The sequence below is a fragment of the Manacus candei genome, unplaced genomic scaffold (assembly GCF_025592945.1).
Source record: "Manacus candei isolate 608988 ecotype Guabito, Panama unplaced genomic scaffold, ASM2559294v1 h1tg000056l, whole genome shotgun sequence".
In the NCBI taxonomy this organism is placed as follows: domain Eukaryota; kingdom Metazoa; phylum Chordata; class Aves; order Passeriformes; family Pipridae; genus Manacus; species Manacus candei.
Window position 1 is genome coordinate 7,629,905 of NW_026138104.1, and position 12,138 is coordinate 7,642,042.

The following is a 12,138-nucleotide window of genomic DNA, read 5'->3' on the forward strand; positions in this document are numbered from 1 at the left end:
ATTGGAAATAAAAGATGCTCATTTCTGCCATAAAATGCTACATACATTTTCAAGATAAAAATAATAAATATGAATCTTACTAATAAGTATAAATAATAAATATTCACCCTAAGTAGCTTTGCTTTCTAAAGAACATCAAAGATGGCACTTCTAGACGTAAAACAGAGTACCAGGTAATTTCTAGATGTAAAGCAGGTATCAACAGAAAACTTAATGTCATTTGAAGTTTTGAGGAAAAACAGCTTAATGCACTATATTTCATAAACACTTAGGCTGGAAAATTCTTTGATAGCTCTCTAAATTAGATTAGCAGTTTCAATAAGAGTGAACTTCTTGACAGGAAGAAATTTATTAAATACTCCTAAAATTTATCCCATGTCTTTCATTATTACATTTTTAAGGTTTTGTTGATTTTTTCTTTCTCCACTGACTCTAATACGGAAATCAATTTGCCACTACATAAATGCATTGATTGAACTTTAGTGAAATCTATGCATGTACTGGAATAGAATAAGCTCTAAATTGAAGATAAAATACTAGTTATGAGCAAAGCTGTTACTTCATTTTCACATCTTTGTATTTGTAATGCTCTAGTAAATTCCATATAGCAGTAATTAGTAAGTTTTTGAGAAATAGAAGATATCATTACATCATCTTGTTTGATCTCAAATATATAATTACTTTTATTGTTGTAAGAATGAGAATTAGTAAAAGACTTTCACTTACTTTACTGAAGATTAACAGTCTTTTATCATCTTTTATCAAGTCTGAGAATCATGTGGAAAACCTCTCCTTAAGAAGAAACATTTCTCTGATGATTTTCATTTTTTATATTGTTCCTCAGATTGTTTGAGGAGATGAAATTTCCAAGTATTCCAAAGTTCACTTTGTATTTTAAAAGTGTATGAACTCCAGCACAGACAAAAATGTATTACTTTCAATTTCTAAATAAAAATATAGACCTTTTAAACTTATATTTAATAGCTACCAACTGACAAGAGAGTTTTTTCAAGGGCTGAACCTTCTTCCTACATGAAAATCTTGCCTGATCACAGTATATTCAGTTCTGTGTCCTTTTCCATTAGAATAGAATTAGCCTTTTTTTGCTGGAGTAAGAAGTGGAGCTAATTCTCCTGGAGTACAAAAACAACACTGGACTTCAATGCTTACTTCAAAGAAATTTACATTTAATTCTATGAGAGCTGAAGTTGCAACATATTTATTTTAAAAAAAGAGGAATTAAAATTCAGTTGACTTGAACCAAAAAAGATTAGAAATTCAACACAATGGTAACTGAACAGGCAATTAAAGAAAGCTTGTGTTCAAAAACAAATACAGGAGTAATAGCCATTCCTTATGATGGATGTTTACAATCTTCTTTCAAGGAATTCCAACTCCTTGTATTTGCAACCAGCTGCTGAAATGTGGCAGGTAGAAAGCTGCAGGCTGAAAATGTCCCATGAAATTCCATTTAGATATTCCCAATAAATACACTGCTGAAAATTACCATTACCATTTCCATTTTGTAACCTTTTCATAAGTTTTTTAACAGCACACCAAAATAGTAACTGAGCATGAGCACTGAGCTGACCTACCACAAATATCAAAGCACATTAAAATGCCTACACTGAGTGCACATGGGAACTGCCACAAAGTAAGGAATGAGGGATGATCAAACTTTCCCACTGACACACTCCAAACTTGACATCTGGACCCAAACAGTCCACAACACTTTTTAGTTATGGTGGATGGCAGAAGTCAATGTGCAGTCAGGAACCATCAGGTTAATTTGCATTAACAATTCGTGCCAGGGAGTTGCCAAAGTTGCACATAATGGAATGTAGTTTTTTCTCCTTTTTCTGTTTTTTAATTAAAAACACAGGATGGTTAGAGTGCAAGTGGGACATTCAGATATATATATATGCAAAGATTTTACTTGCCCTTTCACCTTCAGTTCAGCTGTCTTTTCACCTACATCCAAAGTCCATTTCTCTATATGATAAGAGTCTCTTTCTCTGTGGGACCCCCCGTCTCGTTCAATGCCCAAATCAGAAGTTAGGTGAAAGAAATTAGACAGGGAGTTGCAAAGGCAACTACAACCTTCAAACATTTTTTTACTTTTCAAATTAAATAGTTTTATAAATGCCAATATAGTATTTTAGAACAAATGTTACACATGCACTGTCTGTGGATGACAGCCCTTATAAGAAAAAGAATAATATTACTGACCAAAGAATTTATTTAGTAACATTCAAACTACACATACCTGTCAACAATAATGCCATGAGGTATGAGCACATATTCCAGATCTCCATAGTAGTGCTGAGGATAAGTGAACAAATCCAGACTGTATCCGGGCCAATTGTCTGAAATCTGAATATCAAATAGTACTGTTAAGGACACTTCATGGTGTCTGACATGATGTAACTGATATAAAATAAGCATTCTAGTACACTCTATTGGCTGAATTAATCATATGCCATATTTTCTTCCAGTTACAATTTACTATTTTGCTTTTCCTATTAATTATTTTGTTTCTCCCTATATCTCAGAAATCAAATGCTACAGTTTTTTCCCCACAGAATGTGAGAAATGTCACCTGAAATTACAAACAACTAGATAGAAAAAGGAAACATTTGATACTAAATTAGTGGCAAGAATGACTTTCTTACTACTTCAAACTCAGAATGCAAATATAAGATTGACAGTAAGAAGGGATTCTCCAGTGGGAGATTCAGATAGTGGGATCAAAAGTCATAAAATCCTACATTTTAATTGTACATTTCTAGTTTAGAGTTATTTAAAAGTCATACATGAATAAAGAAATAAGCATTATACAGATGAAACAACACATAGGGAGAATAAATTACGTGGTTTGTGGATGATATCTGTACAAATCAGTGGAAGACTGTACTTCTTGCCAGAGGTGAGGTCCTCAATTGATAAGTCATCAAAGATAAGTGATTACAAAATGTTTGCATCTCACCTCACTATCAGCTAGTCTTTAAATCCATACATTTACAGAAAAGAATATTTTACAGATTTAATATACATTGGTTTCATTGGTATCAGAACACAACAATTAGGAGATCTCACAGCATACAATGCCAGTAGAGATTAGGAAAGGCAAAACTCAGCCAACAGATGAAGGCTTCAGAAAGTGGTGAAAATGCAAAGTCACCAGCACAAAAACTAAACAAACTCCAACCATTTTCCCAATTCCTTGTAAATGACAAGACCTGCAGGTTCACAAGATTATCTTGAAATCATTACAAAGCTTTGCTTCAATATGGTTCAGGATAAAAAGTGACATCTACTAGGTTTTCTCTACAATCATATGCCTTAAGTCACATATTGTCTTTCTACAGCTTGGCTGCATGAATCTTGAGTAAAAGGAAAAATGGTGACAAACTTGCCTTTTGCAAAGTGCATGTCTTAATGGTATTTTTGCTACATACAGCCTTTAAAGGACCATCACTGAAACTAACCTCTGCTTATCATTTTATATAGTAGAGCAATAAGCTGTTTCTCACAAATATTTGGCTCACACAGTATATTTGATGTTGAGCTATTCTTGGACTCAGACACAGCCCTGCCTTATGCTGTACGGAAAGTGTTCTGTCTCAGGGAGTTTGGTTTCCCTGGGGACTTTTTTTGCATATTCATTGACAGCTACAGACACCTCGACTGTCGTGTTTTCTTAACTCTACCCAACAATTTCTGTATCAAAAAAAGTTATTCATTGGCAGCTACTGCTGAACGCTTGCCCACAAAAGGGCATGACTGGGAGATCACTGGAATCAATGAAAGCTTTTCCCCTGACTTGTACAAGCCTTGAAACTATACAAAAGAAAAAAAGTTACTTAGTTGTGTTCCCCATTTCCATAGAAACAGGAGATTATAAATATCCTCCTTGGCGAGGTTTTTAAATAGAGGGAAATCTTGCTCCAAAAACACTGCTGCAGAAATGCTGGGAAGCCCATTTTCCCCTCTACTTTTTCAGTACATAGGGATGGCTGAAACTTTTTAAGCTTTTTGTCGCCATGAAATGCCTGGAATGGTTTTGTTCATAAGCATTTTAATGTAAACTGAAACAATTTCAGATAACTTTAAATTGCCTAAGTATTATAAACACCCACCACAAAGCCCTGTCAGTGTTGCTTACTTCTGCATTCTCGTCCAATTGCATGTGTTTAGTGTGATGCAGAACACCAAACTAAATGGATGGAAATTGCTTCAGAATTCATACAAACCAATAGCTTTTACTTAGGTTACAATAAATTCTTTAATAAACAGGATCAGGATGAAATTTTGATTCTCCCATTTATCCTTCTGGTTCTCTTGCATAGAATAAACTGTATAACTTTTCAATACTATAGTTCTCACAAGTTCTTGCTGGTATTTGACAAATAAGATGAAATTCACATGTACTTTCAAATTAACTATTTTTTTTGATATAATAAGCCTATTTCATATTCTTCTTTCTTTTAAATGGGCTTTTACCAACAACAAGGCTTAGAAATTCTCATTTACCCTAAAGCTATTCACTGTGCTATGCTACAGGACAAGTTTCAAGTAATTGTAAATTCTTAAGACTATTCTGTCTGTGAATTAAAAAAAAGGGGAAATTTAATAGCTGAATTTAATAGCTAAACATGAAAACATATTAAAAATATAGATTGAACTCAACCTCTATTTAGTTCTGGCTTTAGCCCTTGAAAATATGAAGGAAACAACTCTAATTGTTTCATAAAAAGACTATTCAACTGGATAAGTAAATATATGTACTAAATCTATTGGAATACTTGCATGTAAAAAAAGTCGTATAGTGAAAGAAAGACCAACTTTTAAAGTTCAGGCTTGGTATGTTCAAATAGCATAGCAGATATTATTCAGTGGGTCTTTTTAAAGTGGATGTGAATGGATACAAGAAGGAATACAACTACATGGCAATACCCAGAAGTGTTCCCTTGAGGTGTAAGAGATAAGCTGGAGATACTCAATTGCAACAGCTTTGGAAGAACACCACTAATTTGCTGTCTGGTAAAGTGAGTACAGGTGATGTTTGAGCACTTCAAAGTGAGCATCAAGCAAAGTCCAGTTGTTGTAACTTAAATGATACAGGACTGGCCTTACTGTTGATCGGGGGGTTGAGCAGAAGAAATTAAATCAGTATCTTTGCAATATCCTCATGTTGCTTTGCTGATAAACACAATCATCCGCTTTAAGAATTTATTACAGGTGTCAGGAGAGGTGGTTGGTGTGTGGCAGTTTCAGACAGAGCTCAAACATGGAGAGGCTGGTCCTTAGGACTGTCTCTCAGGATGGACGGGACAGTGGCATGGACACATTGTGACACGGCTCTGGACCACGATCTGGGCAGCTGTCCTTTTAATTTCCTGCTAAAATCCCAATGCCACAATAAAATAAGAACATACCTAAGGTGGTGGCAGTGATGGCATTTCCTCCACGGGAGAATCTGGTTTGTCCCTCAGAATAAGGGGCACATTCATTCATTTTTTGCATCACTGATCCATCCCCACAGGCACTCCAAACACACTGCCAAAGTTCGGGCTATTTCCTATCCCAGCCTGCATTCAGGGAGCCCACAAATCCCCAGAGGCGCCTGAGCGTTCCGGTGGGAGCCAGGCACCTCGGGATCCCTGAGGATCCTCATCTCCGTTACTCGAGGAACCCGGTGAAGCACAGCCACGGCCACAGGAGCCGCTCGCGGTGATCCAGGACCGCATTCCACGGGGGCAGAAGCCACGAGCGCGGCGCAGCCCGGGCAGCCGAACACGGCCGTGCCCCTCCGGCAGCCGCAGCGGGGCCGGGGACTGCGGGAGTGGAGCTGGGTGAGGGGACGCGGCACAAGCAGGGGAAGGGAAGGGAAAGGAAGGGAAGCGCCGGGGGGACCGCGCAGGGCGGGGGCGAGGGCCGGGCCGGGCCCGGCTCCGCATTTACCACAACGCCGCGGCCTCCAGCGCCGCTCCCGCCCGGCCCCGCCATGTTCGTGCGCGCCGCCCGCCCGAGGGGCTGCGGGGCGGGGCCGCGGGAGCGCGGGTGGAGCGGAGCGGGAGCGGGAGCGGGGTCGGGGGCGGGAGCAGGTACAGGTGTAGGAGCGGAGAGTGAAGTGGAGCGGCTTGGGCAGGGCTGCATAAGAGGCCTGGGCTGGATAAGTGGGCGAGATTAAGCTGGTGTGGTTTAAACGGCCGTTTTAACAGGATTTTGATTATACTCTAGGGGAGGGAAAATGGGATGCCGGAAAGCAAATTTCCGGCAGTTCGATAATCACGCTTTCCATCCTCGCTGTGTGCTGAGATGCTGCTCCTTCCCCGCCGCTCTGTGCGTGCCGGAGCAGGCTGTGTCTTCCCGGTGCCTCCAGCCCACCCCCGCGGTGCCTGTGCTGTCTGTGGAGTGGGAGGAAAACACAGCAGGAACTAGGAACAACACAGCTTTCTGCCACCCCCCTTCCAATGCTGCTACAGTTATTATTAATATTTTGCTTTCACAGCCTCACAGATGAGAAGGAGCCTGTCTCTTTCTTCTCGCTTCTTTCTTCTTCTTCTGTCAAATATACAGCAAGAATTCTGCCATTCCTATACTAGAAATTATTAAAGGAAGTAAAAGTTGCTTTTAGGGGAGACTTGGGCATAATTAAACATGCCTAGGGGTATCTGAGGGACTCTTACCAACCAAGTAGGAAGACATTTCCATTTGGTACATTACTGTTCTACACTGTGATCATTGGCACTTGTAGGTCTCAGATGAATCCAAGGAACACTATGGGCACATCTACCCTCGGAGTTTGGTGTCCGAGATGGACTGGTTTTAAAGTGAATCCTTTCAGAGCACTTGCATTAGAACTGATAGGGCAATTAATAACTTAGGAATCTGGTGTTAAGAAGTCTTCTTTAAATTAATCACTGATTAATATCCGGCTAAGTACTAAAGCAATTGAAGGTTATCTTGTGATCAGTCCTTTCTTATATGAAGCCAAGTCTGTTTGCTTTTTGATGAATTAAGGAACTATTCTTGGAAGAACTATTGCTACAGTAGACAACACGCCTGAAAGAACAGAAGACCAGGTTTTGCAAAGTGACAGGGACCCCCTCCAGAATACACCTGCCTCAGAAGTGATGCCTGTGTATGAAGATTGAGGTGTGCTGGAAAAAAATAGTTCCTGTTCACAGTGCTTTAAAATAAACTTAATAAAAAGCAGTGAATTTGAACAGCATATAGAGACTTGTATAAATTTACATAAAGTAAATAAAAATATGTTTGTAAAATACATAGGAAATTTTCATAATGGACAAAATCCCTAAATAGATTTGCTTTTCAGTTACACATCAACATTTCATACAATTATTGAGAAAGTTCAATGTTTCATCTGAACTTTGGAATTAGATGTACCCACAATCACTTTTCAGTATTTGAAGATTCCTCTTCCTTGGAGGTGGGCAAGAACCCCTCCTGAAGCCTTCATTTGCCCAAAGGTAATGCAGTCTGATTCACTTACCACCATATTACTGAAAAAACTCTTGCATTAACAACACAGAGCTGGGCTCTGTAGATCTGAAGCTATTTGGATTACAGCTAGAAACATAGATCAATTCTGCCACTGCTGTTTGAGTACTGGTTTCTCCTACTTTTGGACTATTTGGGTTACTATTACAGAGTTTTCTGTATTTTTAAAATATTCTTTATCAGATCACTGCAATACAAGAGATTGTTCTAACTACACTACAGACAGAAGCTAAATGCTTTGAAAAACGTCGACATGAACAAGACAGTAAAAAAAAATTCCTCTGGCATTGTGCTGAAAAACTTAAGCAGGAAATGTTTGTTCTTCCCATCAAGGTTGAATGACTGCATTTTGTCAAGTCTTCATTTTGGTATTCTTCTCTTCCAGCAATTCTACAGGGCTTGCTTAAGAAGTGTAATGAAGTGTTGTAAATAATAGTAAGTAAATAGATAAATTTAGCTGGAGTACAGTCTGAAGGGTGGTGCTGCTATCAGCAGCCACCCGCCCAATCCACAAAGCTACTCTTCGCCATGTAACATTTTTTCATTGGCATAAAATGTAATAATTTTTTTTATCTTTTCTGCAAATGAGACAAATTCATGGATCTGTGAACTCACAGAATTAATAGGAACTAGAATTAATGAGTTTCTTTGTGCGTGACAGAAATGAGGCTGCTAAGGATTTTGCTATGGAGTTATGTGTACTTACTGAATGTTTACATTGGGTTTTTTACAGTATGAACTGTTGTAGAATGAATGAATTTACAGTAAATTTTCAAAACTTTTTTTAATTATGGCCAAAATATGATTATTGAAAACATGTTATTAGGGCCTTAAGTGTGAAAAAGCCTGTAAACATTCTGAAGAATGTTCTTATTATCTTTGTTTAGCTATTTGTTTATAAACTAAAATAGGAGGAAAAGAATAAACATTTCTAGACATGCAACCATGGGAAATGATCAAAGGGTAAAAGAACAAAGAAAATAAGGGTAGATGGTACTAACAAGTAGGTCTGGGTAGGTCTGGACACATGGAAGAAGTGCACACAGAGAAGCAGAGCAGGTTTAAGCCTTATATGCAAATCCCTTGTGAATGTGTTTATATCTTAGGCTTTTACAGAAAAAACTTTATAATTTCAATTACACATCTGTTCCTGTCTTAGCTTGTTACTGATAAAATTAGGACATGTCCCCCCTTTCACAACTCTAATGTAAAGAAATACTGAAAATAGAAGGTCAGGGGCAGGAATATATCAAGAAAGTAATATCAAGAAAAACATTATCATGGAGTTACCTGTAAGCAACCTTTGCAACTTCATTATGTATTCTCCTCACAAAGAGCTATAACAAACATTTGACAACTCGGTTTAATATGTAAACACCAAAACTAGACAAGAAAGGCATGAAAATCCAGAATATTTCAAGAAGTATGGCTTACCAATTGGCTTCAAGAGGTAGAAGCTTGCCAATTAGGGGATGAAGGAAGAGCTCTGATTCTGGTTCTGCCTGTTGCTGCAGCTGTTATGTGAACAGCAGAACTGTAAACAGTCTTATCAAGCATAAACCTGCATTTCTTGGTGGTTACAAGTTAAGTGACAACAACCCCTCCCCTCAGTTGTGGCAGAGAAAGACATTTTTTGATAAAATCGTCACTGAAGAGATTATAAAAAACAAAAGTCTAGCATATACAGTACTTTTAAGGCATGTTGAAAGCAATTCTGAATTGTTTTCACATCCATTTTTAATATATTCCAGAATTCTAAGTTCTTATGCATTACCTGAGGTAGTTACCCAGTCCATAGAGTGGCTGCTGGAGGCCCTGAAGTCAGCAGAACATATTTGATAGACAGCATTACAGACATCTGGGAGAACATGAAGCACTATTTCAAAACATTTTCCTACATTCAGAAACATAGGGAGGCTGTAGGAAAAACTGTCCCATTAGCAGGGCTAGGTAGCATCCTATGATGTGCAGCAGTATGGATGCTATACTTGCTCTGTGTGACTACTGTACTACAGCAGGTGACAGAGTGGCACTGCGAGCTGGAATCTGGCTCCTGTCCGCCTTCAATGTCAACAGAATTGCCTCCATTTTAGGGGAACTGGAAGGTTCAGCTTTGAAACAGTTGCAGCATCTAAGATCCACAAGGGAAGCTTGGATCATTTAGCTGTCAGAGTTAACCTGCACTGAGTCTGAGACTGACTTAGGCTTTGAGAATAAACTATGGTAACTTCAATACCAAGAAAATGGCTAAAAGCTGCCATTCAAGATGTTAGTCTGTTTTTTAAATTTTTATGCTCTTTAAATCACTGTTAGGCACTGCTCGACAGAACTCTGAGCTCTGACTGATTTAGTCTATGATAAACATCTTTAATACAAAACTACATTTTTGTTTGTTATTAATCTCACTGTGCCAAACTAGAGCAGCGAGACCTCCACTTTGCAATTTCCTGTCTCCTGAAGATACTCTTCCTGCTTTTCAGGTTCATATTATTAATATAGAGTTCTTTATAGCTGAAAGAAATGCAAACAGAAATTTCCTCCTGTCCTTTAATACTAGAATAAACTTTATATTCCTCATAATATTATGGAAGTATCTCCCCTAGCTAGCTATTTACAGATATTGACATTTGAATGATAAAGCATTATTTTCAAGGAATGCTGCTCACGTCATATCCTATGACAAATTCATCATGCATGATCATGAAAGCTAGTCAGGGAATTTTAACTATATAGACAGTCACACCAGTGTAATGAATTTAACTGTTAGCGATTGCTTTCTTTTTAAAGGAGGTTGTTCACTTGGCTTCATCTCTCCTTTTTCTGTTTTTATTAATTAAAACAAATTTGGGAAAGTCTGCCAAACAAAAGAATTCTGTGTGTCTTAAACAACTAAACAAGTAGCAGTTTAAGGGCTTTTTTCCCAGAATAGCTCAGTCATCTTTGATGTAATTTTGTATCCTTCACAGCTTGCCTAGAGTAAACAGTGCAGTCACAAAAACAGTCTGGTCCTGCAAGTTCTCCTGTGGTGTAGGGCAGTGAATGTTCATGGCTGGCCAGGCAACAGTTCTCTTGCTGCACAGAATGGCCTGCTCCCTGAGGGTGCTGGAATGCTGGATTTAGAGCATTTGCTAATTTTATTGTTTGTGTAAAAAATCATTCCTCCTGAGCAAACAGCAAATGTGGTTGTTTCTCCCTTGTGCAGTGCTTGGGGCCACATGTTGAACACTACTGGAGTTTCTTCCTTCAAAGAGAGAATTACTACATTGCCTCCTCAGCTTTAATATGGACCTCAAAGCAATATGGAAACAGTTCTAGAAGTACTTGTCCATCTTTAGAGCAGCTCTGGGAATTAGAGGATTGAGTCACCTGAATTTTCCATATGGGGGCTTTCACCTAGCAAGAGTAAATTAAACATCAATTTCAATAATTCTCAGTAACCAACAGCATTCAAACTCCTACATAGTGCTGTCTTGGCTTAAAGCATACTTCTAATTTTAGTCACACATATCCTGTATTTAAAACAGATGGGCTCAAATTGCAGAAGTCAGGAACCCCAAAAATGAGAAATGCAGTATTAATGGTTACCAGTGAAAAAGCCAGGTATGTCATTTACCATTGCATTTCAAAAACATTCTATGACAAAGGCATGAATAAATCATATTGCTCCAGGGAATAAGTTAAGTGCTTTAAATCTTCCTTCAGCTCCTACTTTCCAGTTGCTGAAACAAATGAGATGAGGGTTCTTGGAAAACAGATCCTTTTAGTAAACAACTTGAATCTGTTCCCTTTGTTTCATGGTCTTAATTCATCCCCAGATGATCATATTTATTATTACTATTATTATAAGCACACAGGAGCTCTACTTACAGACAAAAATATTATTGTGTCAGACACTAAGCAAAGAGAGAAAGAGATGATCCACATGACAGATAACTTACAATCTAAGCCTAAGACAAGAAAGAAAGGGCTACAGTGCCAGGGGAGTTCAAGGAAACTGCACAGGTCAGTGAGATAAACCCTAATCTCAGCTCACCAGCAGTTTAGCTGTTGTTAAATTCTGGTGGGAAATATTGCAAAGGACATTTGAGGAAAGATTTGAAGACAGAATTATTCCAGTGTGTGCATGCTTGCGTGAATTTCTCCATGCTGTGGAGTCAATGTGGAGGGAGGCGTGGAATAATGAATTAACACCACAGGCTAGTACTGTGACTGAACAGAAGTTCATTCTCGTAGCAGCATCAACAAGTCCAGCTGACATGCACATAGCCTGCTATTTGGCTATGTCTGCTTGTCTACAATCATTTGTTGGAGGTACAGTCTAGAAAAAAATTGGTTTCCATAACTTAGTGAAATGCCAGTCACATGTACATCACCACCCTTTAAACAGTAAATAAGAAAACACAAACAAGAAACAACTCACCTTGCATTTATACCATAATGCCACCGCTTAGCCTGGAGGGTAAAACACCTGAATTTACTCACATTTTATTTACATAACTTTGCATGACAAAAAGGAGCTGGAGGAAGATTGACACAGAATGAAAAAAAATACAATTTAGGCATTCAGTGGTCAAGTATTCATCACCACGTCAGATGTCCTTCATGGCAGAA

The 12,138-nt window shown here is 38.4% G+C and overlaps 1 protein-coding gene across 5 annotated transcripts in view; it reads right to left on the reverse strand.

Moving 5' to 3' along the window:
- PRTFDC1 (phosphoribosyl transferase domain containing 1) overlaps positions 1 to 6,395 on the reverse strand; it is a 45,214-nt gene extending 38,819 nt beyond the window's left edge. For 3 of the 5 annotated variants that reach the window (XM_051802515.1, XM_051802517.1, XM_051802516.1), the window contains exons 1-2: positions 5,965 to 6,394; positions 2,267 to 2,373 (exon numbers count right to left, since the gene is read on the reverse strand). In XM_051802515.1, the coding sequence (XP_051658475.1) occupies positions 2,267 to 2,373; positions 5,965 to 6,159 (302 nt within the window). In that variant the 5' untranslated portion in view covers positions 6,160 to 6,394. Of the gene's footprint in view, positions 1 to 2,266; positions 2,374 to 5,964 lie in introns of all 5 variants that reach the window. The other 2 variants (XM_051802514.1, XM_051802518.1) reach the window with 2 other exon arrangements.
- Between the last annotated feature and the right edge of the window lie 5,743 nt (positions 6,396 to 12,138).